Here is a 25,574-nt window from a genome sequence, read left to right on the forward strand (position 1 = left end):
CTTATGCTCGAAACGTCGACTCTGCTGGTCCTCGGATGCTGCCTGATCTGCTGTGCTTTTCCAGCATCACAACTTTTGACTGATCTCCAGCATCTGCAGTCCTCACTTTCTCCTAGCTGATTAACTAGCTAGTCTAATTTGAAGTTAGTCTATTTTGTTCTATTAATTTGCAAATCTATGAAAATCCTGTACTAATTATGTCTGTTCCCACTGTTCTACTCTGCCATGTTACAATGCTAAAACAACAGAAGGTGGAAATTTAAGTCCGTTTTAATGGGTAAAATCCAAAAAAAGGTCTTTTTAAATTAGAGGGATCACTAAACTAACACATTTAGATTGCTAGGACTGAAAATTAAAGAGGGATTTAAAGTTTGATCAGTGCTAACGGCATTGATATTTAAATTTCAACTAATGAAATATGATTTGTAACCTTGATTTTATTAGGTAGATTGCATTGAAGAAACACTGCAACGATCACAGGATGAAACTCCGAAATCTGATCTCAGAGTTTCTGTTCTGCTGGATTGCACAAGAGGGTCTAGAGGTACGTAGATAGGAACAGTTGTTACCACCTAAAACATTAGATATTCCTCAAATAGTTTGATACGATTAGGGTTAAATAATGCAAATGTAGGTGAACTCAGTTTAAATGAATAACATTAAATTTTATTGGTGATTTATGTTGTATGTCCAGTTGTCTATTGTATGCACTTTTATTGCTTTCTTACTTTGATAAAAACTTTGCATTCTAATAAACAAAATTGTACTTTATGTAGACATTTTGAATTTTTAAAACAATGTTCTTTCACGAGATAGCCAGCATTTACTGCCCATGCCTAATTGTCCTTGAGAAGGTAATGGTGAGGAAAATTCTTGAGCCACTGCATGTAGTTTTGGTACATCCATATAGTTCTTGGGAAAAGTGAGGAAATGAAAGATTTTATCTACCTTCTATTAGGAAAGCAGAACTATTGAAGCATGCTGTTATTCTTATGGTTATTCTTACTGTAGGTTTTCAGGAGGTTGGTGTTAAGTTAACGCACTAATATTCTTAGATTTCTACTAGTGGCTTCTGTTATGATTTGTTTTTAATTTTGTGACTGAAGATCCCAGGTTCCTCTTTTTTGCCTTGAAGGAATAAGCTAATAAAACAGGGAACGAGAGCTCTGGCCTTTCCCAACAAAGGGACAAGAGAAAATGCAAATTGCTTCAATTTTTCTTCCTCCTGACTACACTCTTGTCTGAATACAGATGATCTAAGTAGTGACCTCGGAATGTGTTCTGTCCAAGTTTTCAATCGTTTCTTAGTCTGTAGCGTGGGTGATGAATAATGGAGAAAATATAAGTTGGACTTGTCCCTTGTAAAAAATGAGGTCTGCAGATGCTGGAGATCACAGCTGAAAATGTGTTGCTGGTTAAAGCACAGCAGGTTAGGCAGCATCCAAGGAATAGGAAATTCGACGTTTCGGGCACAAGCCCTTCATCAGGAATGAGGAGAGTGTGCCAAGCAGGCTAAGATAAAAGGTAGGGAGGAGGGGCTTGGGGAGGGGCGATGGAGATGTGATAGGTGGAAGGAGGTCAAGGTGAGGGTGATAGGCCGGAGTGGGGTGGGGGCGGAGAGGTCAGGAAGAAGATTGCAGGTTAGGAGGGCGGTGCTGAGTTGAGGGACCCGACTGAGACAAGGTGGGGGGAGGGGAAATGAGGAAACTGGAGAAATCTGAGTTCATTCCTTGTGGTTGGAGGGTTCCCAGGCGGAAGATGAGGCGCTCCTCCTCCAGCCGTCGTGTTGTTATGTTCTGCCGGTGGAGGAGTCCAAGGACCTGCATGTCCTCGGTGGAGTGGGAGGGAGAGTTAAAGTGTTGAGCCACGGGCTGGTTGGGTTGGTTGGTCCGGGCGTCCCTGAGGTGTTCTCTGAAGCGTTCCGCATGTAAGCGGCCCGTCTCCCCAAAATAGAGGAGGCCACATCGGGTGCAGCGGATGCAGCAGATGCAATAGATGATGTGTGTGGAGGTACAGGTGAACTTGTGGCGGATATGGAAGGATCCCTTGGGGCCTTGGAGGGAAGTGAGGGAGGAAGTGTGGGCGCAAGTTTTACATTTCCTGCAGTTGCAGGGGAAAGTGCCGGGAGTGGAGGTTGGGTTGGTGGGGGGTGTGGACCTGACGATTTCAAATCTACGAAGTGTGCTTCAAAGTGAAATATTTTTTAAATGCAAAGTGTTGAACATTTATTCTGTTTACAGTGTATTAAATCCTCCCATTAAGCATTTTGACATGTTCTTTTTAAACTGAGTGTTGGTCATCCTTCGAGGTATAATTGTGTTGTGTCACTCCCTATAGGCAAGAAGAATTCTCGAACTATGCTGATTCCATTGTTAAAGAAATTTCCAAATCAAGTGCGTGTTTCTTTGTATCACACTCCGGATCTCCGAGGTATTTTTAAGTTCCTTCTCCCAGAACGGTTCAATGAGATAATTGGACTGCAACACATCAAAGTCTACCTCTTCGACGACAATGTCATTGTTAGTGGGTGAGTATGAAAAAAAAGGCTGAACTTCTAAAAATTATTGCAGCAGGCAGGTGTTTGAGTAGAAGGTAACACGACCAGTGAATCAGGAATCCCTGGAGCTGTAGAGAATTTTAGTTAGAGGGGTTCTGTCACTTTTTAAAAAAAAATCTGTTTCCTGCCCAGCAGCTGGACAGTTTCCAGCCAGCAAATTTAACTGCAGGAGTTCAGAATTAATATTGATGGGGTCTTGTGTGAGGGTGCTGGTGTTGGGAAGTGGAGGCTGGTTTAGATGGATTGGAGATGTAGGGTGTTGGCAGATTGGTGATCAGGAGGTCAATGATAAAAGGTAATGAATGGGACACGGTAGAATGGGAATCAGCTAATTGTGGCATTGAGATGCAGTTGTGATTAATAAAGGATTGTTTGTTTGAGGGCTTGAGTGGTAAAATAAAACTAATCTTGGCTCACAAGCAGAGCTCTTAAAAACTGCTTATTATCTGTAGCCTGCTGCACGTCTTTCTAGTTGCCAAGTTTCATGAGTCCCGGGAAATCTGTCTAGCACTGTACTGTAAAAACTTTGCTTAAATATTAGTCAGTGTCCCAGATGGCCCATGATGAGACACAGGCACATGTGCAAGCCCAGAATAAAATTTGCAGCAGCATTGGGTTCGAGTTATGTTTCCCAATGTTCATTTTTAAACCCGTTGTGACTCAGTTCTGCATATTGTAAACTGAGTACTAAATGTAAACAACCTGAAATTCTTAAATTTCACGTAATCATGATCATAACTCATTTGTAAAGAAGTTGTGATTTACTGGCTGACTATTTGTCAGGTTTGCATGATTCATATATATGAACAATGTATTGGGGCTTGCCAGGAGCAGCACAAGGCATATCTAAAAATGAGATGTCAACCTGGTGAATCTGCAACACAGGACAGGTAATGTGGCCAAGCAATCCCAAGCACAGCAGATCATGTCAAAGCTTTACAGTCACTGCACATCCAGCTGTGTTTCATGGTGTACAAGTAAACATCTGAAAAACAGTGGAGCGTCTACTGATATCTCCCATTCACCTCCATGGGGTTCCCAGCATATCAATGCTAAAGACAAGGCAGATGCATGTGCATCCGTTTTCAGCCAGAAGTGCTGGGTGGATGATGTATCTTGACCTCCACTGACAATCCTAGTATCATCGATGCCAGTCTTCAGCCAATTCCGTCATTCAACATGATATCTGTTGAAAGGCATAGGATGTTATAATGGCCATGGGCCCTGACAACATTCTGACAGGAGTACTGAAGAATTAACTGTGTCCGAAGCCAAGCTGTTCCCCTAAATTGCAAAACATATTAATATTAGCATCGGCCTGACAATGTGCATAATTGCCTAGTTATATCCTGTACACACAAAGTGGGTTTATATTTTTTCGCCATTCATTCATGGGTGTGGGTTCTGCTGACTGGAGGAGCATTTATTGCCCATCCCTGCTCACCCTTGAGAAAATGCTGCAGTGTTTTTGTTGTAGTTAGCCCTAAAATCCCACTGAGGAAGGAGTTCCATGATTTTGACCCAGTGCTATTGAAGGGGCGATAATATATTTCCAGCTCAGGATGATGCATGGTTTGGAGGAGAACTTGTAGGCAGTGGTATTCCCATATACCTTGCTGCTTGTCCTTCTCGCTGGTGGTAGTTGTGGGTTTGGAAGGTGCTGTCGGAGGAGCTTTGTTGAGTTTCTGCAGTGTATCTTGTAGATAGTCCACCCTGCTGCTGTTGAGTGTCTGTGATGGAGGGAGTGATTGCTTGTGAATTTGGTGCCTATCAAGCAAACTGCTTGGTCTTGAATTGCATCAAGTTTCTTTAGGGGCTGCACTCATCCAGACATTCTGATTAATCACCGACTTGTCCCTTGTAAATTGTGAACAGGCTTTGGTCAGTTAGGAGATGAGTTACTCAATGCAGGATTCCTAGCATCTGACCTCTGCAGTTAGTCCATTTAATTTTCTGGTTATTACTAATCCCCAGGATGTTGATAGAAGGGGATGGTAATGCCATTGAATGTCACTGGTTAGATTCTTTCTTGTAGGAGGTAGTCTTTGCTTGGCAAAAGTGAGGTGTGAATGTTACATGTCAATTTTCAGCCAAAAACTGGAAATTGTCCTGTTATTGCTGCATTTGTGTTTCCATCCTATCACTTTATACTCAGTCATTGGCAAAGTGAACGAAGGGGTTGTTGACAGCACTATCAAGCAGTACATACTCAGAAATTAACTGCTTGCTTGTGGTCTTATTTATTGTTAATGTTGAGAGTTCCACCAATCTTTCTGCCACAAGTATGTGGAGACCTTCTTCATTTCCAAAATAGACTGAACTGATATTGTGTTGTATCTGTGCAATTATGATGCAACTTATTGGTGTAGATTTTGTGGTCAACTGCAAATGAATAGTGATAGTTGTTAATTACACTTTTCCTCAGCCTTTGTGTGCTTTTGCACTGGAGTCTCCAGTTATGAGAATCAGAAACAGTGTGTTTGTATGATGGTTCCTCACCACTGCTTCATCATGTTGTATAAGCTGTTTGATAAACTTGCTACTCTCATCTTATTTCCTGGAATAGACCAATACACTTACTTGGTTTAGGTAGTAGAGAAAAGCCACTTGGTAAGACAGGTTCTTGCCTTAATAAAGATGTACTTCCCTGTGAACAAACAAACAAACAGATTAGATGCAGGGGTAGGCCACTGAAAATACCCTCTCAGGATCTCATGTTTTATTCAAGTTGCTTATTACTCCTCTAAAACCCCTGTGGATACAAGCCCAGCCTATCCAACCTTTCCTCAAAAGATGACCAGAAGTCTTCTGCTTTCTGTCTCCCTTTTTGAATAAAGGAATTACATTTGTATCCTTCATATAAATAGAAACTTGTTTGCAAGAGAGAGATTTTGGAAAACTAAAACCAATGCAATCACCTCTCTCTCACCTGATAGCAGTCATGTACAATTTACATTAATGTGATAGACATTGCCACAGTGACTATGAGCAACACAGAAGTGATAGGATTTACTCGTTTGAGATTGTAAACTATTGTACAAAGGATCCTACGATATCATGTTTGTGGTGATGCTTATGGCTTTCCTTGGCATGAAGTCTTTCAGACCCTGACACCTTTGCAACAATGATCTTTACAGGGATCCAGGACCTTTGTGAACAGCATGCAGCACTGTACTTGTTTTACTAGTCAGATTGAAGAAGCCTTAGTGAACTATGCAGAGTTTAAATCAGGAAGTGAAACTTAGAATATATAGATAAATGTAAATGGATAGACAATAAAATGGAGAGGGAAAGAAAGATATGGTTTAGAGACATAAAGGAAAAATAGAAGGAAAGTTTTAAATTTATTTTTGAATAAACAAACCTCAACTTTTATACAGTTTACTTAGCATTTATCATGTATGTAATCTTCTCATGCTGCTGCATGTATTTGCATGTGGAATCTTTTAACGTGATACTCCTGTAGTGAAGCTTCTGGAAGAATAGGATCTTGATTAGCAGTGTCCTGATTTCCCCAGGTGGTAGATGTTGTCATTTGATTTTTGTTAATAATTTGTTATTTCTATCTCAAAATCCTGCCCACTTATTCAGTGACATCTTGAACCATTATGGATAATGATAGAACGCTATATCGAGATGAGTGCAGCTTTATAATGTTGAAGCTCCTAACACTTGGAGAGCTGAAATAGTATTGCAATCTTCAGGGCTTGATTCCAGTAACAACTTTGATTTTTTTTATCTCTGTAGAGCAAATCTGAGTGATTCCTACTTCACAAATCGACAGGATCGTTACGTTTTACTCCAAGATTGCCATGAAATAGCAGATTTCTTTGATGACCTAGTCAATGCAGTCAGTGATATTTCACTTCAGTTACAGCAGGATGATACCACTGACATGAATCAGGGAATGATCCACCCATTCACAGGTAGAGTACATTCATTTTAGCAAGTTTTGAGAAGATTTGTAGCTCAGTTTGAGGTTCTGGATGTAGCTTGCTCACTGAGCTGGAAGGTTCATTTTCAGACGTTTCGTCACCATACTAGGTAACATCTTCAGTGAGCCTCTGGACAAAGCACTGCTGGTGTTTCCTGCTTTCTGGTTTCCTTGGGTCAGTGATGTCCCTGTGATGACATCATTTCCTATGGTGATAACATTTCTTTTTCTCTGGAGTGGTAAATGGGAATGGAGAAGTCCTAGAAGCATGGCATTCCAACCAGAACTCTATCAACAAACACATTGACTTGGACCCCATTTACTACCGTCTGATAAAAAAAACAGGAAATGACATCACAGGAAATGACGCCACCGATCCAAGGAAACCCAAACTTATAAATAGAAAGCAGGAAACACCAGCAGTGCTTCATCCAGAGGCTCATTGAAGATGTTACCTAATATGGTGAAGAAATGTCTGAAAATGAGCCTTCCAGTTCAGTGAGCAAACCAGTACATTTGTTTGTCTGAAAAACAAATTGATCTGATTTGAAGCCTGTAGACTGAATATTGTTAGGTTTCAAAGCATGCATGTGAACAAATTGGTATGTTTCTGAAGATAAGTATCATCAAAATATGTGAGGGTATGCATTAGAAAAGTTGATCCTTTTTCATTGTCTGTGAAATATTCTGTCACCAGAAATTGCTCTTGATTCTGAGTTCATAAAATACACTTAATTTAGTGAAAGAAATTCTGTTTCTGTATCATACAGAAGAATATATTTAAAGATGTAATGATCAATTTGACTGAATTTGATGGATGTCAGATTTAATTTTTCCACTGCAGATGTTTTTTGTTAACATGAGTTTCATGTGAAATTGGAATACCACTTATTGCTTTTTGCAATTCTGTCACCTTTTTAAAAAAGCTATTTAAACCTTGTATTTCTCCTGCAACCATTCTGTTTGCATCATATTTCTTCAGCTAACATTTTCTCGGCAAATAGACTCCCCTTCTCCCTTAGTGCGGTGAATGAATCATTGCAACTTCACTTCCTTGAAGCCTTTTGGGCCATTGAAAATTTCAATTTTTTTCAATCCTTAAATCTAGGCGTAGTTTCTCCCTGTCTTCACACCCATCAACTCTTGCCTCTTGATGGTTCAATGTTAATCCCTCATTAATCAATGTTTTTAAACTCACGAGCCTTTCTGAGCTCAAATACAATTGCAGTCACTCTGGTCAGCCATTCTTATTTGCTCAAGTTTTCAGTCTTGATTTATTTATATTCCTAAACTTGAAGTATGCTCATTTTCAAATGGAATTTCTGTAGGCTACATTACAACAATTCTTTATTTGACCATTGTCAATATTTTTCCCCAATCTCAAATTGGTCAAAAGTTTAATATTCTTAAAAATCTGGAGGGATTCATTTAATATTTGTTGATATTGAGGAGAAGAAAATAATTGACATGTAATGGATGATCCGTTGCAATGTCTGATCTCTGAATCAACAGTCAACATGACTTTTTTTTGAGTTTTAGAGTTATTTTTCACTATGGTTTTGGCTTTCTTGGTTTAAAAAAAATTGTTTCCTGCCTTTTTTTCTTAATTAAAAAAGCTGTCATGATGTAGCAGGGTTAGAGATTAGTGTTGTAATAATTGTAGTAAGGACTGCTACGTGATAGAAGGCTAAAAGGATGAGGGAAGTGAATAGTTAATGAGGAAGAGGGATGTGATTGCGGGGGTTGGGGAGGGTAGGACGGTGAAGAACGAGGAGTTCCCTTTACCCTTGCTCCAATGTTACAGCATAAAATTTCAAAAAGACCTCTGCTATGGGCACAGGCTGTACAGACATCACCACCATCAGCATACTAGCCTCGATGAACATCAACTGGTCGGTTGAGCTCATTATCAGAACAGAAGCAGCTGAGTGAGAGGGGAGGGAAAGAATTTTTCAGTTATGGTGACTATTGAGGACAGATGCACAGTCAGAAGGCAAAATATCTCTCAGACAATTGGTATCTTACCTCAAGCTGAAAATGGAAAAGTGAGAGTAATATTGAATACTAATTTTGTAAAAGTAACTAGATTTAAAATTAAATATACACTAAGCTCTCAGAAACCTTTCTTAACAGTACTGTAATCAATTTAAATGTTAAATTATTAGGAATTAACACCGGAAACTTATATTATGGTGGCAACTCCCAGGTTAACACCATGCTGGAAGTCTGACAAGTATGGTTAACATTGGCATTTTTGGGCATTTTGAAATCAAATATTTTGTTCCACTTTCCGGTTTTTGTAAATTATAAATGTTTATGAGAAATCTTGGGGTGCCTTCAGTGATCCACAGCATATATTTTATTATAGATATCTTTGAATTCAATATACTAGGTTGATTATATAACTTAAGACAAATGATTAGTTTTTCTATACATTTCAAGTTTCATTATTTCATGTTTGCTTGGTTTGGAACGCTTGTTAGGGAATGACAGCATTTCAGTGATTTTCTAGTTGGTTGTAGGTCAAAAACGGGCTAAATTGTGATATGTAGATAATTTGTTTGTGAATAGTTTCTGGCAATTGTTTCTCGAAAAATACTTCACTGAAGCAAAGCTGCTTAGTAAATTAAACTGTCACTTCGAATACAGGAAAGTGGATTTTCCATGGTATTGATTTGTGAATAATCGTAATATCTTAGTCATAGGGCTATTGCCAGAACATTTAAGAACTGATCATTGCAATCCATTGACTACTAACTGAACACATTATCCTCACTAATGTTGACTATAGGGACTTTGTTGGAATTGAGTCTTGCCACATGGGCATCAATCCTGAGACATTCATTCTTGCAATTTATGTTCCAAAGGCCTTGTTTTAACAGGAGCTGAATGATCCCTATACATAAATGAGCACTAATGGTTTTGCTATGGGGCCAGACTGTATTATGAATGTGATTTCCTGCACTCAGTTCATGTGACCTTAATTTCTATTAAATTACTGTAAATGAAAATTACCTCACTGTATAAAATTGGCACTAAATGTTGCATGTGATTCTGGATCAATTGCCATTCACAGAAGATATTTCCAAACTTTAACCACGCTTTATATGTGGGAGAGTTCCTCTAGTTTCACTGGTTGTAAAGTTTAGCTGTAATTTGTAAGCTATACCCCAGTCCTGGATGGACCAACCAATGTAAATAGTTTCTGTCTATCTACCACAGTATGATTGAAGTAGGTGGGGTTGGGGGAAAGCCACAGCCATTTACTATGACAGTTGCAAGTTGTGATCCTGTCATAGATATAGTCTTGGATTCCTTCATTGTCCCCGTTCCTTTCAATTCAGTTGTTCTTCTCTGTCTAGTATCTAGTTATGATGATGATGAAACTTACTAACAATGGTGCGTGCTTATTAAATGACTTAAATATCAAGATCTTTGCACTTAACCTCAAGTGACCTTTGTATCAATTTTAGAAAGTCTATTTGTGCTGAACCTTGCTGGAATAGTGCAGCAGGCCTGAGACAGAAATGTTGGGCGCAAACACGACGGTGTGTTGAAATGGGAGGCAACTGAAAGCTCAGGATCATTTGTAAGGACAGAATACAGGTTTGTTTTGTTTCCCCGTGTTGTGAGCAGCAAATACAGTAGTCCAGATTAAATGTAGTGCTGGTAGATTATTGCTTCACCTGGAAAGTGTGTCTGGGACCTGGGGTAGTAAGGAGGGGGGAAGTAAACAGCTGTTCTGCACTTGCACGGGAAGGTGCTGCATGGGTGTGAGGAGGTTTTGGGAGGGGAAGAGGAGGAGTGCACCAGGCTGACCCAGAGGGTGTTAACCTAGACAGAGCTGTCCCTGTGGAAGGCTGACAAGGCATGGCAGGGGAGGGTGGTGGAAATGGCAGCTTGTGATCCTTTGGATGTGGAGGCTGGTCGAGTTGAAAGTGAGGACCAGAGGGACTCTGTTAGCGTTGTGGGAGGGAAGAGAAGGGTGCGGGCAGGGAAAAGAATTGGACATGGCTGAGGGCCCAGTTAACCACAGTGCTAGGAGTCCTCGATTGAGGCAAAAAGTAGACGTTGCTGAGACCCTCCCCCGCCCCCCAAGGAAGCATCAACAGAACAGAATGATGCATTAAAACTCCTTATTGTTAGGGATTACATGTACAACAAATGAACTATCTGCCTTGACTGCACTCATTCCTTTGCACCATCAAGTTGAAAAGTTTGATTCTAATTGCTGTAAGCTGACTATTTTTCAGTGGAAGTGAAATATAGCCTGGATGTTGTGGATGCAGTCTGATCTAGCCTGGATGCTGTGGATGCAGTCTGATCTAGCCTGGATGCTGTGGATGCAGTCTGATCTAGCCTGGATGTTGTGGATGCAGTCTGCTCTAGCCTGGATGCTGTGGTTGCAGTCTGATCTAGCCTGGATGCTGTGGATGCAGTCTGATCTAGCCTGGATGCTGTGGTTGCAGTCTGATCTAGCCTGGATGCTGTGGTTGCAGTCTGATCTAGCCTGGATGCTGTGGTTGCAGTCTGATCTAGCCTGGATGCGGTGGTTGCAGTCTGATTTAGCCTGGATGTTGAGGTTGCAGTCTGAGGTGGCCTGGAGGTTGTCGTTGCAGCTGTGTCCCCAAGGGAAGAAACCACATCTTAACCAACCCCGAGAAACCATTAGATTAAAAGAAGCCTTCACTCCCCCAAACAACCCCTTCCATTGCTGAGAAATGTGTTTCCCCCCCACCCACCCGCACAACACCACCACCAAGAACAGCAGTCCCTTGACCTCCTCCTAACAATGTTCAACCCCTCTCCTCTCTCTGGGTGTCGCTTGCCTGTAGAACACTTATCCTGGGCGCATAACATTAACTCTGCTGCTCACTGTCAGATGCTGTCAGACCTACTGAGCTCCTCCAGCATTCTTTGTGTTTGTTTAAGACACAATCATATTTTCCATTAGTTATCAGAATATTTTCTGGAATAGTGAGCAACATTTGTTACCCCCTGTTTTTCACTCAGATGTTTGATCACTTTTATTCATTCCAGGGTCTTCGACATTCTTGTCAATGTTAGAATTCATTACGATCATTAGTTGCCCTTGAGACAGTGATGGTGAGCTGTCTTTTAAAGCCTCTGTAGTCCATAGGGTGAAGCTACACCCATAGTGCTGTTTGTTTGGGAGTTTGAAGATCTAGACCTAATGACCACCGATTGAATGGAATCACATTTTTGCCAAACATTTTGTGAAGTTAACTTTCCTTCATTGCTGCATAAGTCAAAATTCGGTGGTTCTTCTATCCTTGAAAATAATACAGAATTTATAATGTTTTACGGAATGTCAACACACATGAATTCTAATATTTAATTGAGTATTATTCAAACGTCTGTTTTATTAAATTTAAAAATATGCCAGTCACAGATGCAGTATTATCTTAAAATTGTTTTTCAGGTAACCGAAAAGATTTCTGTGCAGAAGCAAATAAGAGGATCATGGCTGTGGTGAATGAAGCAAGAAGCAAGCAGCTGTACAGAAACCATATAAAATGCCTGAGTGAGAACAATTCTGAACAGTTGTTAATACCCAGTGACAATGGTCAAGCTCTGAAATGCACAGATACCTGGATCTATCCCATAATACAAATGAAATCATTTGAAATTAGAATAGACGAGCAAGTGACTGAAACATTAATGACTAGAGCTGAGGCGGAGTCTAAGATGTACTTGACTTCGGGGTATTTTAACCTCACTAAAGCATATATGGATCTTATTTTGGGTACCAGTGCGGATTATCAGATACTGCTCGCATCACCAGAGGTAAATGGCTTCTTTGGTGCAAAAGGTGTGGCAGGAGCCATTCCTTCTGCTTATGTTTACATTGCCAGACAGTTTTACAGGAGAGTGTACCAGAGTGGCCTGCAAGATAGAATAAGACTACATGAATACTTCAGGGAAGACTGGACTTTTCATGCAAAAGGTGAGTGGTAATATTTTTTTGTAAACTTACCACTTTTTCCACAGCTGTGTTGGTGGTTGTATTGGTTTGGTTTGTCAGCTCTCATATCTGTTGTATGAAGACATCCTAGATTTTACACAAATTCATTTCTACATTGGTAGATATGGGCTCAAGATCCACTCCAGAAATTGAGTACTTAATGTAGGGTCATCAGTTCAGTAAAGTATTGAGGGAGTGTGACACTGTCATAAGTATTCTTCAAATGAATGATTAAACTAGTGTCCTTTGGTGATTTTGCAGAAGAGCAGGAAATGCTCTCTGTCAACCTTCTTGCTTGACAGTAAGGACTATGTGAAACAAAATCGACCATTAATCTCAGCTGTTTTTGGGATGTGGCTCACACAGAAAGTGCATGTAACAACAGTCATTGAACTCCAAAAATAATTCAACATCTGAAGTGTCTTGAGTCATTTTAACATGTAAACAGCTTCACGTTATTCTGAGAACATTATTTTAAGCAGCAGATTTTGCATGGTAGCTGATTAGGTTAAAGTAACAGCACTCTGATTTGCATTTTTACTTGTGCCAATAGTGTAATGTCATACGTTAGTTGGTGGAGAGTAGCCTGTGACCACATTATATATGTCACACCTTAAACATGTAGCAGTTGCCATGGCGTAACTATGCAATTCCTTGTAACCTGAACTTAATGTAGCATTTTTCACAAATGCCCCAAGTGTCACATTTGCTCACATCGTAATAAGTGCCTGGATGCAAAATGCTAAGTTATTTCACTTCACAGCTGGTGTGTGAATATAGTTTAACAGCCGAGCCAGATCCCAGTACCTATAGCTCAGTGGCACTTCTCTAAAAAAAAACTTGGAAATGAAGAGTATGAAGAAGTTTGCAGTATGGGTGAATAAATAAAACATGTGATATTCCTTCACTGGTCTAACTTGCTTGTTTCTTTTGGAATTGCTTTATTTTCAGACTGTGTTCCTAAACACTGACCTTTTTTCAGTTTCCTGCTCTGTTAAATTTCACAACCTCCTATTCAGAACTCGAGTGCCTTTGTAGTTCATTGTCACTCCACCTAGGGAGAGGGCGTACAAAATGCCGATTTCCTCCTCCTATTGCTTTGTCATTTGGCTTTCCCTTTGGGATAAGATATTTAAAGAAAACAATGTCTTGTGTTGTTCTTAATGACCAGCAGTTATCCCAGTTAATGTGCCTGGGACAAAACAAGCAACATTCATTGTATTAATGCTGAATTCTACGAACCAAAACAAAAGTAGAAACTAGTGAAAATACTCAGCAGGTCAGGCAACATCTGTGGAGATGGAAGCTGAGTTAATGCTTCAAGAGTTTAATCTGTCATTAGAATTAAAATACATTAAAAATCTGATGAGTTGAGCGTGAAAGGAGAAAGACTGGGAAAAGAAAAAAAAGGGAAGGCTTGTGATGTGTGGAGGGTAAGTGGGATTATATGCCTAAAATGTTAATGAATCGAATGAAAAAATAAGAGATGTTATCGAGGAGGTCTGAATGTCAGGATAGTTGACATCTGCTTACAAAGTCACAAGAGGAATGAATGATTTTTGTCTCCCCATTGGCATCTTGTTGTGGGAAGGGACTACACGATACTAAATTGAACAGTGTGCAAGGTGCTGGAAGGAATTGGTTTGTTTAAAGAGTGGACCAGGACGTTGTAGAGGAAATGGTCCCTTTGGGTGCTGAAAGGGGCGAAGGGAAGGTGCGATTAGTATTTTACCATCATGGAAATGTCAGAAATGGTGGGGGTAGTCTGTTGAATGTGGAGGTTTATAGGGCATTTAGAGGTGAGGGCAAGGAGAAACCTATTGTCATTCTGGGAAGCAGGGAAAAGTGAGAGAAATTTATGAAATTAAAGTGGATTTGATGGAGATCAACATGATCATATTAAATAATGGTGCAGTCTCAAGGGGCTGAATTGCCTATTCCTACTCCTAGCTATTAGTTCTTCCCTGGTTGCCTGTGAGGGTTTGTTACTGATGTAACTGTGGAAGTCAGTGGGCTTACAGTAAATATTCATTGATAACTTGTTCTCAGGAATAGATTCAAAGAATTCAAGGAAAGGGAAGCATTGGCGATGGACCATGTGAAATATGAGAAGGGTAGAAATTGGATCAAAGTCAATTAATTTTTTTCAGTTTGAGACAAGAGCAGGAAACAGCTGCAATGCAGTCATCAGTATAACAGGTGAAATTGGAGGCCTGAGTATAACTAGAATAAAGAATGACACACAGTTCCCAAAAATGGCAGGAAAAGTTCTGATCCATGTGGGCAGAGATAACAGCATTATTTATTTTGAATAACTGAGTGGACTTGAAAGAGAGGCAGTTCAGTATGAAAAGGATGATCAACTGATTGCACCTCCCATCAAGGAAGATGCACAGGTCTCAGACGATCCTGGTGCAAGATGGAGGTATGCAGAAATGAAAGCCCATGGTGCAAGGAAGAGACTTAGTACCAGCAAACTGTTCAAATGATGAGGGCATCAGAAGACTCCTGGATGGAGGGGGCTGGAGATCAAGCAAGTGGAGCAATAAGAGTTAAGATGATGATATTGTTTTGGTGGATGAAGAATAGGCTGAAACAGTGCTGTTTGTGTATTTTGGGAAGTAGGTAGCAGTTTGAGAGGCTGGAGCCCTTCACAGAAGGGCCACCAAAGAAAAATGAGGTCGTTGAGAGTCCTAGAGTAAAGATTTGCTATTCACTGGTGGGCACATGGCCCATTGGGACTGAAGAGAAGTATTAGCAAGTTGGCATTTGTCAATACATGACACAGCAGCAGCTTGGCAAAAGTGAGGACTGCAGAAGCTGGAAATCAGAGGCTAGATTAGAATGGTGCTGGAAAAGCACAGACAGTCAGGCAGCATCCAAGGAGCAGGAAAATCGATGTTTCAGGCAAAAGCCCTTCATCAGGACTGAAGGCAGGGAGCCTCCAGGGTGGAGAGATAAATGGGAGTGGGGGGGGGAGGGGGCTGCGGCTGGGGAGAAGGTAGCAAAAAGTACAAAAGGTGGATGAAGGTGGGGATGACGGTGATAGGTCGGAGAGGAGGGTGGAGCGGATAGGTGGGAAGGGAGATTGGCAGGTCGGTCATGAGGATAGTCTGAACTGGAAGGTTAGAACTGCAGCTTGCTCAAGCATGTTTGAAACTATGAGGGAACAAAATGCAGCAACCTCAGGGATATTAATTAAGGTGATTGACAGGAGCAGGAAAATTGAGATGTCTATGAACAGGCTTTTATAACTTCAGAAATGTTCTTTAGTATCTACAGACTGTGACCATTTTGAATCTATATAGATTTGTTTGTTTTAAATGCAGCCCTGAATCATAAGTCAATTTCAAAATCCTTTTTGTTGAAGAAAAATACTAGAGACCTGAATGTTGTGTAAGGGGATTAAATTTTGGGGTAGCCTTGTTATGATGTCATGGAACTGTATCACCAGGTATAAATAATACTGTGTGGGTGGAGTTACAGTACTTCAGAATAATGTGACAAGAAGATACACTAAAATGGGTGACCCTCTGGAAGACCCACTGAGAATGCATGATTAGTTATTTAACACTTGATTAATTATTACCTAATCTAATATTATAGTTTACCATACGTAATAGTAGTTAGTTTGACGATATAACAAATAGTGTTACTTTGTGGTTTAAACCTAAAGATAGTTCTTGACTTTGCTTATTCCCTGACCAGTCTGTAAGGAACCTAACCTCATTCTATGGCATCAAATACACAAAAGGGAGTGTCCAAGGTGGGATGCACACCAATAGAAGACTGAAATGTTTGCTAGACATTTAAAACAAAATATATGCTTAAAATGAAAGTATTTTTGTCATTTTAACATGTTTTGTATCATCAAAATTTGCTTGTTAAAAGGGCAGTTGTTGTGATAGATGTAAAACATGTTAATATTCAGAGATGGGCTTTGGTGCTCTCCCTGTTGAAATTCTGGACAATTATTCCTCACTAAAATAGATTATCTGGTAGTTTATTTTTGTGTTGTTTGTGGGTTTTCTATGCACCGATTGGCTGCTGTGTTCCTTTACACAATGTCAGTAACTTGTCTTCAAAAATCAAACATTGTCTGTGAAACCCTTTGCCTCATCCTCCTTCCAAGTTTTTTTTCTTCCACGGACAGGTATGCTTTGGAATTGTAGGAGACTTTTTACACTTTGTTGGGATGTAGAAATTTTTAAAAACCATCTGTCATTGAGGAATCCGGGTAAATTTTATCTGCTTTCAAGTAGTTGAGGTCAAGGCATTTCATACGTTGGAGTTTTAGTCAACAGTTCTCCTTCTGAAACATGAAAAGGGCCTGTTACATTCCAGTAAAGTTCTAGGTAGCCTAAAGTGACCTTGTTTAAACTCCTAGCTAATTGAATTGATAGAAAGTTGCATCACTAGACATGGTGGCCAAACTGTTACCAAGTAAGCATGGTAACCTCAATTTAGACCATGTGTCAAAATCTGAAATGAAGGGGATGCTCAAAGTAAACCATAAGATGAATGGTAGTACATTAATGTTCAGGGGTTTCAGCCTTGTATGTTGACAAAGCCGAAAGATCAAGGCTTCATTGTATTTGTACTCTACTCCCTGTCGAGTTCAGACATTTTCACAGCCAGTTCAACTTCAGTAGTAACTGATGTATTGGAGGATGTAGTTGCTAAAAAGTCATCCATAAGACATAGGAGCCAAAGTAGGCCACTCAGCCCATCGAGTCCTTTCCATCTTTCAGTGAGATCATGGCTGACCTGATTATAATCGACTCCACTTTCCTGCCTTTTTCTCATGATGCTTGATTTTCTTACTGATTAAAAATCTCTAGATCATAATGAAAGCTGACACACGCATTTTTTAAACTAATGGGACCGGAATAATTTTGTAACAAATCCATGCTTTACAATTTGCACTTTAGAAACAGTGCCCCCAATTTATCAGTTGCGTTAACAGCGAATTTGCATTAATGAAATCCGTATTATAGAAGAACGACCTGTGCATAGAATAATTCTCAAGTCATGAAAATAATCTACCCAAATTGGGCTAATTCTGAAAATATGAAGCTGAGATGCCAGCAGTGATCAGTCCAAATGGAAACTGATGACACCAGAGCAGTCACCATGAGCTGAAAGGACCGAAATAGTGTTACTGCCATAAGTCTTTCCTTCATGGCAGTATGTGAACTTTGAACTCAAATCAAATCTACAAAAGAATATTCAAACCTTTTCTAAATTTCTCGGTAGTGCATACGTGTAAAGCAATGGACAGCATAGTCTTTTTGCTCCATCTTGACAATTAATTTAAGATACTCTTAGATGTCATAAAACTCCGCTAAACTGTCTCTGTTGAAGATCTTGCTATAGTTTCAAAAAGACAACAAATAAAAACAGGAAAGACTCAGTCACTGGACCACAGAGAATGGCTATCTCCACAGTTGCTCTGTTTAGATAGTCTAATGTCAGTATAAACTGCATTCTTTATCCCATAGGTACAGGGGACTGAATCTTAAAATCAATGGATTCAGAAAGACAATCTAATATCTCTCAGCCAGCACAATCACCTGGGTGGTATTACAAAGAAAGTGCACTTGTTCAATCACCGTCACAGATTTTATGGTTTTGAGGGATTTGATACAAAGGATATTCTCCATACTGAAGTGTAAGAACTTCTGAAATCATAGCATTTAGCAGAACAGTCAAAGATTTACATTTACACATATAACTTTTTTCAATGAAGTACTTTTAACAGATTGTCACTTCGCTTGTAACTTGGGCAAAGGTTTTGAAAACAAACCTAAAGAAAGTGCTCTTTAGTCCAGCAATTGTTCCACATTCCACCTATTTCTGACTGGACCATTGAGCACTTCCATCCCAAATCCTAGCTATGCTAGCTGGTATTTTTAACTTCCTCTGTTTGTAGCTCAGCACCCGACACACAGGAATTCTACTTGGTTGCCTTTTTGATAGTACTACATTAACAGGGGAGGGCATAAACCATGTTTAGCACTGGTAGTTGAATAGGGCCTGATTAAGATAAACTTTCCTTGAGTTTTTGGGTTCTTCCTTTAATAAATTATCCAGATTGATCCTAGGCATTATGAGGCCGCTGGAAATTATTCGGCAAGAAAGCCTCTGTGACATGCAGCAATTCAACCTTTTATTTGACCTGAAGTCAGCATAGTGCCAAATTGCACTACCCAGTTAAATCTGTGATTCTGGTCAACTAAAACAGATGTTGAGCAAAGACAGAGAGAGGATGGGCAGAGCATAAACTGATTTTAAAGAATTGCAATCAATTGTCCTAATGTGGATCAAAATTGTAAACTGAAGGTATCTAATTGTAAATTAGATTGCAAACACAAGTGTTAAGGTTTACCAAATGTATTCTAGGATGGAGGAAACTTGTATGTAGCACGGCACAGATAATTTCATGTTATGCCTGATAACAAGTGTGTCACTGGGTCTGTCAGCCACTATGTTGCTTTCTCAACCAACTTGGTTTAACTTCACCAAAGGAATGGAAAATGCTGAATGAAAATTGCATATTGTAATGCATGTGGTTGATGAAAAAACAGTAAGATATTAAATTCACAGGAATTGGATAAACACAGAGATTCTGCTCATTCTTAAGGTCCGGGCCTCTGGCGACTGTCTGTGTGGAGTTTGCACATTCTCCCTGTGTCTGCGTGGGTTTCCTTTGGGTGCTCCGGTTTCCTCCCACAGTCCAAAGATGTGCAGGTCAGGTGAATTGTCCATGCTAAGTTGCCCAAAGTGATAGCTGCATTAGTCGGGGGAAATGGATCTGGGTGGGTTACTTTTCGGAGGGTCGGTGTGGACTTGTTGGGCTGAAGGGTCTGTTTCCACACTGTAAGTAATCCAACTAAAAAGCTAACTGAGGAGTTGGTTACAAGTGAAGCTGACTGGTTCTTAGCTAACTGAGCAGGTTGGAACTGGAAACGAGTTACACAAAGAAAGACCCTGTGGTCAACTGATCTCCCAGCAGTCTGTTCGCTGCAGCTAAAGAAAAAAAGCTAATTTTAAAGCTTGAAGAAAACGAGTCACTGTTCCTGCAACAGTGAGCTCTGACTTTTGAATCGATAATTCAGAGATATTTTCCAAGTGAATCATTGCTCTGTACTTCTTACAAACAAGTGGGTGCTTCCAGACAAAGACAACTGAACACCAAGGGCCTGTCTAGTTGAAGGAGGAGCTTCTCAACAATTGGAATCTGCAAGCAAAGACCACTGAACAGACTGTCAAGTTTACCTCTACCTCTGCTAACAATCCATTTTCCTTATTTGTTTGTCTGTAGAGTGTGTGTGTAAGAGGAGTTTATAATGGGATTAAAGTTTTAGTTGTTATATGCCAGTAGTTTCTACCTGTTTACAGGCTATTCTGCTGTAAGGTGCATTCCGTTAATGTGAATTCACTGTGACACGATTGACGAATTGGGGATAGTGTTTCAAAAGTGCAAACTTTTGAAATGTATGTTGGCTGTAATTTGATTACAACGCCAACACTTTAAGCGCTGTTTTTAAAGCGCAATTTTTCTGTAATATGGAGTTGCAGAAGAATGTAACCATTACATTATAGAAGAATAGCCTGTAATAAATAATAGAACAGTACAGTACACATGCCCTTCGGCCCACTATATTGTCCCGAGCATTTATCTTAATCTAAGATTAACCTAAACTACCCACCCCTCAATTTAATGTGCTTGTTGAGCAGTCGCATAAATGTCCCTAATGTCTCTGACTCTACTAGCACTGCTGGCACCCACCATTCTGTGTAAAGAACCTACCTCTGACATCTCCCCTATACCTTCCTCCAATCACCTTAAAATTATGACCCTTCGCGACAGCCATTTTTGCCCAGTGGAAAAAAGTCTCTAACTATCTATTCTTATCTATTCCTCTCATTACCTGTACAGCTTGGTCAAGTCACCTCTCTTCCTGCTTCTCCAGTGTGAAAAGCCCGAGCTCACTCAACCTCTCTACTTAAGACAAACCCTCCAATTCAGGCAGCATCCTGGTAAATCTCCTCTGCACTCTCTCTAAAGCTTCTACATCCTTCCAATAAAGAGACGACCAGAACTGGGCACAATATTCCAAGTGTGGTTGAGCCAGAGTTTTATAAAGCTGCAGCAAAACCTCGCAGCTCTTAAACTCAATCCCCCTGTTAATGAAAGTCAAAATTTCATACACCTTCTTAATAACCCTATCAACCTGGGTGGCAACTTTGAGGGAGTTGTGTATGTAGACCCCAAGATCCCTCTGTTCCTCCACACTGCCAAGAATCCAGTCTTTAACCCTGTATTCAGCATTCAAACTTGCCCTTCAAAAATGAATCACTTTGCATTTATCCAGGTTGAACTCTCTCTGCCGCTTCTCAGCCCAGCTCTGCATCTTGTCAATGTTGTAGCCTGCAACAGCACTCGACAGTATCTACAACACCACCGCCCTTTATGTCATCGGCAAACTTACTAAACCACCCTTCCAAGTCATTTATAGAAACTACAAAGAGCAGAGGCCCAAGAACAGATCCCTGTGGGAAACCATTGGTTACTGACCTCCAGGTGGAATACTTTCCATCCACTACCTGTCTTCTTACGATCAGCCAATTCTATATCCAGACAGCCAAATTTTCCTGTATCCCATACCTTCTAACTTTCTGAACCTGCCGTGAGGAACCTTATCAAATGCTTCACTGAAACCCACATACATCCAATTCACTGCTCGATCTTCGTCAACTTGTCTCATCCTGTCCTCAAAGAACTCAATAAGGCTTGTGAGGCACGACCTACTCCTTTCAATTTACTCAAACTATGTTTTTCCAAATATAGTGGAACCTCGATTATCTGAAGGACACGGCTGGGGAGTATTTTGTTCGGTTAATCAAATGCTGGGTAACATAGTTAGCTAAGCATTGGGACCTTGTGATCTTGTTCAGATAATCCGAAATTCAGTTAATTGAATGCTGGATAATCGAGGTTCCTCTGTAGTCATAAATTATATCTCAGAATCCTTTCCAGTACCTTGCTTACCACTGACTGGTCTATAATTCCCAGGGATTTCCCTATTCCCTTTCTTGAATAGAGGAACAACATTCACTCCCCTTCAATCAGCCCGTACTACTCCCGTGGAGAGTTTGGATGCAAAGATCATCGCCAGAGGTGCGACAATCTCATTCCTCGTTTCTCGTAGTAACCTTGGATATATCTGGTCCGGTCCTAACGACTTATCTGTCTTGATGCTTCCCAGAATTTGCAGCACATCCACTTTTTTACTGTCAATCTGTTCAAACCTATTAACCTGGTCCACAGTGTCCTCACTACCAACAAGGACCTTCTCTCTTGTGAATACTGAAGTAAAGAACTCATTCAGGACTTCCACTACTTCTCTAGACCCCAGGCACAAGTTCCCTCCTCTATTCCTGATTGGCCCTACCCTCTCTTTGATCATTCTCTTATTCCTCAGTCTATTTTTGAGTTCTTTCTTAGTACCCTGTAATCCTCTAAAGCTGTGCCAGATCCTTGCATCCTCAACCGTTAAGCTTTGTTTTGATGAGAAGCTCCTCTGCTGTTGTCATCTAAAGCTCCTTCACCTTACCATTCCTTGCCTATCTCAGTGGGACAAAGTTATCCAGCACTTGTAACAAGCGTCCTTAAACAGCCTTCACATTTCCATAGAACTGCCTTTTCCGTAGAACTGTTCCCAACTTGTACTCCACATCTCCTGTCTAAAAGCAGTATAATTCTCTCTCTTTCCCCCCCCCCCCCCCCCCCCCCCCCCGCCTCCCCCAATTAAATACCTTCCTATACTGTCTGCTCCTATCACTCTCCATGGCTATGGTAAAGTTGAGGCAGTTGTGGTCACTGTCACCGAATGCTCTCCCACCAAGAGATCTGACGCCTGGCCTGGCTCGCTATCCAGCACCAAATCCAATGTGGCCTCCCCCAGTCGGCCTATTTACATATTTAGTCTCTCGCTACAGAAGGATTTAGATTTCATTTAAAGTGAAAGTATTGGTAAATGACACAGATGGAGAGTATATCCCAATTCTATTGAACAAGTTCCAATTGGAGTGTCAGTTGTGCTAAGACCAGTGGTAATTGGAGTCGTTAAGAAATGTCCTGTGGATGAAGTTGATTTGCCTATGGGGAATGATTTTGCAGGAATGAAGATTAATTTGATAATCATGCAGAGTCCAGTTGAGGCTTGAGAAATAGCACAGTTGCAGGCACGCCATTTAGGTCCCAGGTATTTTTCAGTCATGTGTTGTTAGTAGGGCAATGGCTAAACAAATCCCATCGTCAGAGGTCATAGTACTACCATGAGCAGATATTAGTGTAGCTGAAACTCTATTTGTGTGAAGTAGTTCAAGAGGTGTTGGTCATATCTTATTTAATTGTATTGGTTATAATTCAAGTTTCACTTGATTCTGAAAATCATTCAGCATCTTCCTGTATTGCATCTGTATTCATTGAGTAACAGTTCTGACTCTGACCTCTGTTACAATGCACTGTCTCTTGAGTATAGGTCTGAAGGTCTTCCTATAGATACATGACATCTCTCCTCTTCTCTTCCAAAAAGATCTCCACTGCATTATCAAATTGTTGGTGCTTGCTGTGTCAGATGTTTAATCTCACCCGAAGTCTTGACACCAGACTGAATTTCAGAAAACCCACCTGTGCTTACCATCTTGATGAAGCTCACCTTTGTAAGACTTGCAAAGCATTTTATTGCATCCCCTGCTGATATGTGTAGCTGATGAAAAGCACAGGGAGCACTGGCTGCAGACAGAATCATTTAAAACTTTAGGCAACACACATTTAATCTGTTATATAAACTGCAATGAATGAGTTGATAATTGATATTTAATCATGCGTCCCCTTATTACGACCCCACATGCTTTGTACCTTGGCAAATGGTGATCAGCATACTAAAGGACAAACTCTAACTCTGATTGGCTGGCTGGAAGAAGACAGAGGGTAGTAGTTGATGGTAAAGGTTCATCTTGGAGTGCAGTTACCAGCGGTGTTCCGCAAGGATCTGTTTTGGGACCATTGCTGTTTGTCATTTTTATAAATGACCTGGAGGAGGGGCTAGAAGGTTGGGTGAGCAAGTTTGCGGATGATACGAAAGTCGGTTGAGTTGTTGACAGTGAGGAAGGATGTGACAGGTTACAGTGGGTTATAGATAAGCTGCAGAGCTGGGCAGAAAAGTGGCAAATGGAGTTCAATGTAGGTAAGTGTGAAGTGATTCACTTTGGTAAGAGTAACAAGAAGATGGGGTACTGGGCTAATGGTCGGATACTTGGTAGTGTGGATGAGCAGAGGGATCTTGGTGTCCATGTACACAGATCTCTGAAAGTTGCCACCCAGGTAAATAGTGCTGTGAAGAAGGCATATTGCGTACTGGCTTTTCTTGGTAGAGGAATTGAGTTCCGGAGTCCTGAGGTCATGTTGCAGTTGTATAAGACTCTGGTGCAGCCGCATCTGGAGTATTGTGTGCAATTTTGGTCGCCATACTATAGGAAGGATGTGGAGGCACTGGAACGGGTGCATAGGAGGTTTACCAGGATGTTGCCTGGTATGGTAGGAAGATCGTATGAGGAAAGGCTGAGGCACTTGAGGCTGTTTTCATTGGAGAAAAGAAGGTTTAGGGGTGACTTGATAGAGGTGTACAAGAAGATTAGGGTTTTAGATAGGGTTGGCCATGAAAACCTTTTTCCACGTGTGGAGTCAGCTATTACGAGGGGGCATAGTTTTAAATTAAGGAGTGGTAGGTATAGGACAGATGTTCGGGGTAGATTTTTTACTCAGCGAGTCGTGAGTTCATGGAATGCCCTGCCAGTAGCAGGGGTGGACTCTCCCTCTTTATGGGCATTTAAATGGGCATTGGATAGGCATATGGAGGATAGTGGGCTAGTGTAGGTTAGGTGGGCTTGGATCAGCGCAACATCGAGGGCCAAAGGGCCTGTACTGTGCTGTATTTTTCTATGTTCTATGATCTCTAGGCAGAGCTGTCGTGGCTTCTTTATGAATTGGAATTCAAATAACAGCAGAACCGCCTAACATTTAGCCTATTGCTACACTCAAGTTGTTTATGGGCATTACTTTGGTCCTCTTCAATAAATCTGTCAATAATATGCAATTTCATTAATTTATGTACCTCTATCACATCACCTCTAAATCAATGCTTCTTCAGCTCTGGGGAATCAGTGTGAAAACTGATTGCTATACTCTAGATGCAGTCTGCCCAGAAGTGTGTAAGGACCGAATATCGTCCTTGACTCTTATTGACCGAATCTTTTAGTTGTTCTAGGATTTGTAAAGAAGAGGCTGCAGAGATTGTAAGTGCATTAATTGAAATTTCCAAAATTCCCTAGATTCTGGAAGAGTCACAGCAGGTTGTAAAATGTCAAATAGAATATCTCTGCTAAGAAAAAAGGAAAATCAGTAACTGTAGGCTCATCAGCTTACAGTCAGTCATTGGGTAAATGCTATAATCTATTATTAAGCAGGCAGTAGCAGAGCAGTTAGAAAATCAAAACGTATTCAGGTAGAATCTGAATATCCTCCGTTATTGTATACATTTTGTAGCCAATGTCAAGAAGATTACTATCATCCATTAACCTAATAGCATTCAGAAAAAACATTTCAAGCATGTTTGTAAAGTATAAATTTCTTTTCCAGAGCATCTTTCTCAGGGAACATTAAAAGCATTTCAAAGATCCCTTCAAACGTCTTTTCAATGATCCAGTGTCAGATTAATGAACCTGTAGTCCACTAGCTTTGATTGTCTCTGTTTGTACTACCTTGCAGTCTGAGAAGAATATACCTGATGCTGTTGAGCCTTTATGTCCTGATTCTAATGCTTTTATGTCCTTGAAGATATAGGCAAATAACTCTTGTCTCATGTTTAGTTGTCCTTGGTTGGGGTCATTTAAATCTGGAGATTAATCTAGTTTGAGATTTCCTTTCATACCTGAGATTACATCATTATCTATTTTAATATTTATAGAGTCTCTGTGACATGTACAGCTGGAAGCTGAGCAGCTTGTGCAGGAATATAGACTGATGC

The 25,574-nt window shown here is 40.5% G+C and overlaps 1 protein-coding gene across 1 annotated transcript in view; it reads left to right on the plus strand.

Annotated features, from left to right (window-relative positions):
- Positions 1–25,574, plus strand: part of LOC132827775 (CDP-diacylglycerol--glycerol-3-phosphate 3-phosphatidyltransferase, mitochondrial) — a 56,036-nt gene that overhangs the window by 25,513 nt on the left and 4,949 nt on the right. The window contains exons 4-7 of the mRNA XM_060844480.1: positions 445–544; positions 2,338–2,527; positions 6,305–6,483; positions 11,935–12,459. Of these exons, the coding sequence (XP_060700463.1) occupies positions 445–544; positions 2,338–2,527; positions 6,305–6,483; positions 11,935–12,459 (994 nt within the window). The remainder of the gene's footprint in view (positions 1–444; positions 545–2,337; positions 2,528–6,304; positions 6,484–11,934; positions 12,460–25,574) is intronic.

Source organism: Hemiscyllium ocellatum, chromosome 25 (assembly GCF_020745735.1).
Source record: "Hemiscyllium ocellatum isolate sHemOce1 chromosome 25, sHemOce1.pat.X.cur, whole genome shotgun sequence".
Taxonomy (NCBI): domain Eukaryota; kingdom Metazoa; phylum Chordata; class Chondrichthyes; order Orectolobiformes; family Hemiscylliidae; genus Hemiscyllium; species Hemiscyllium ocellatum.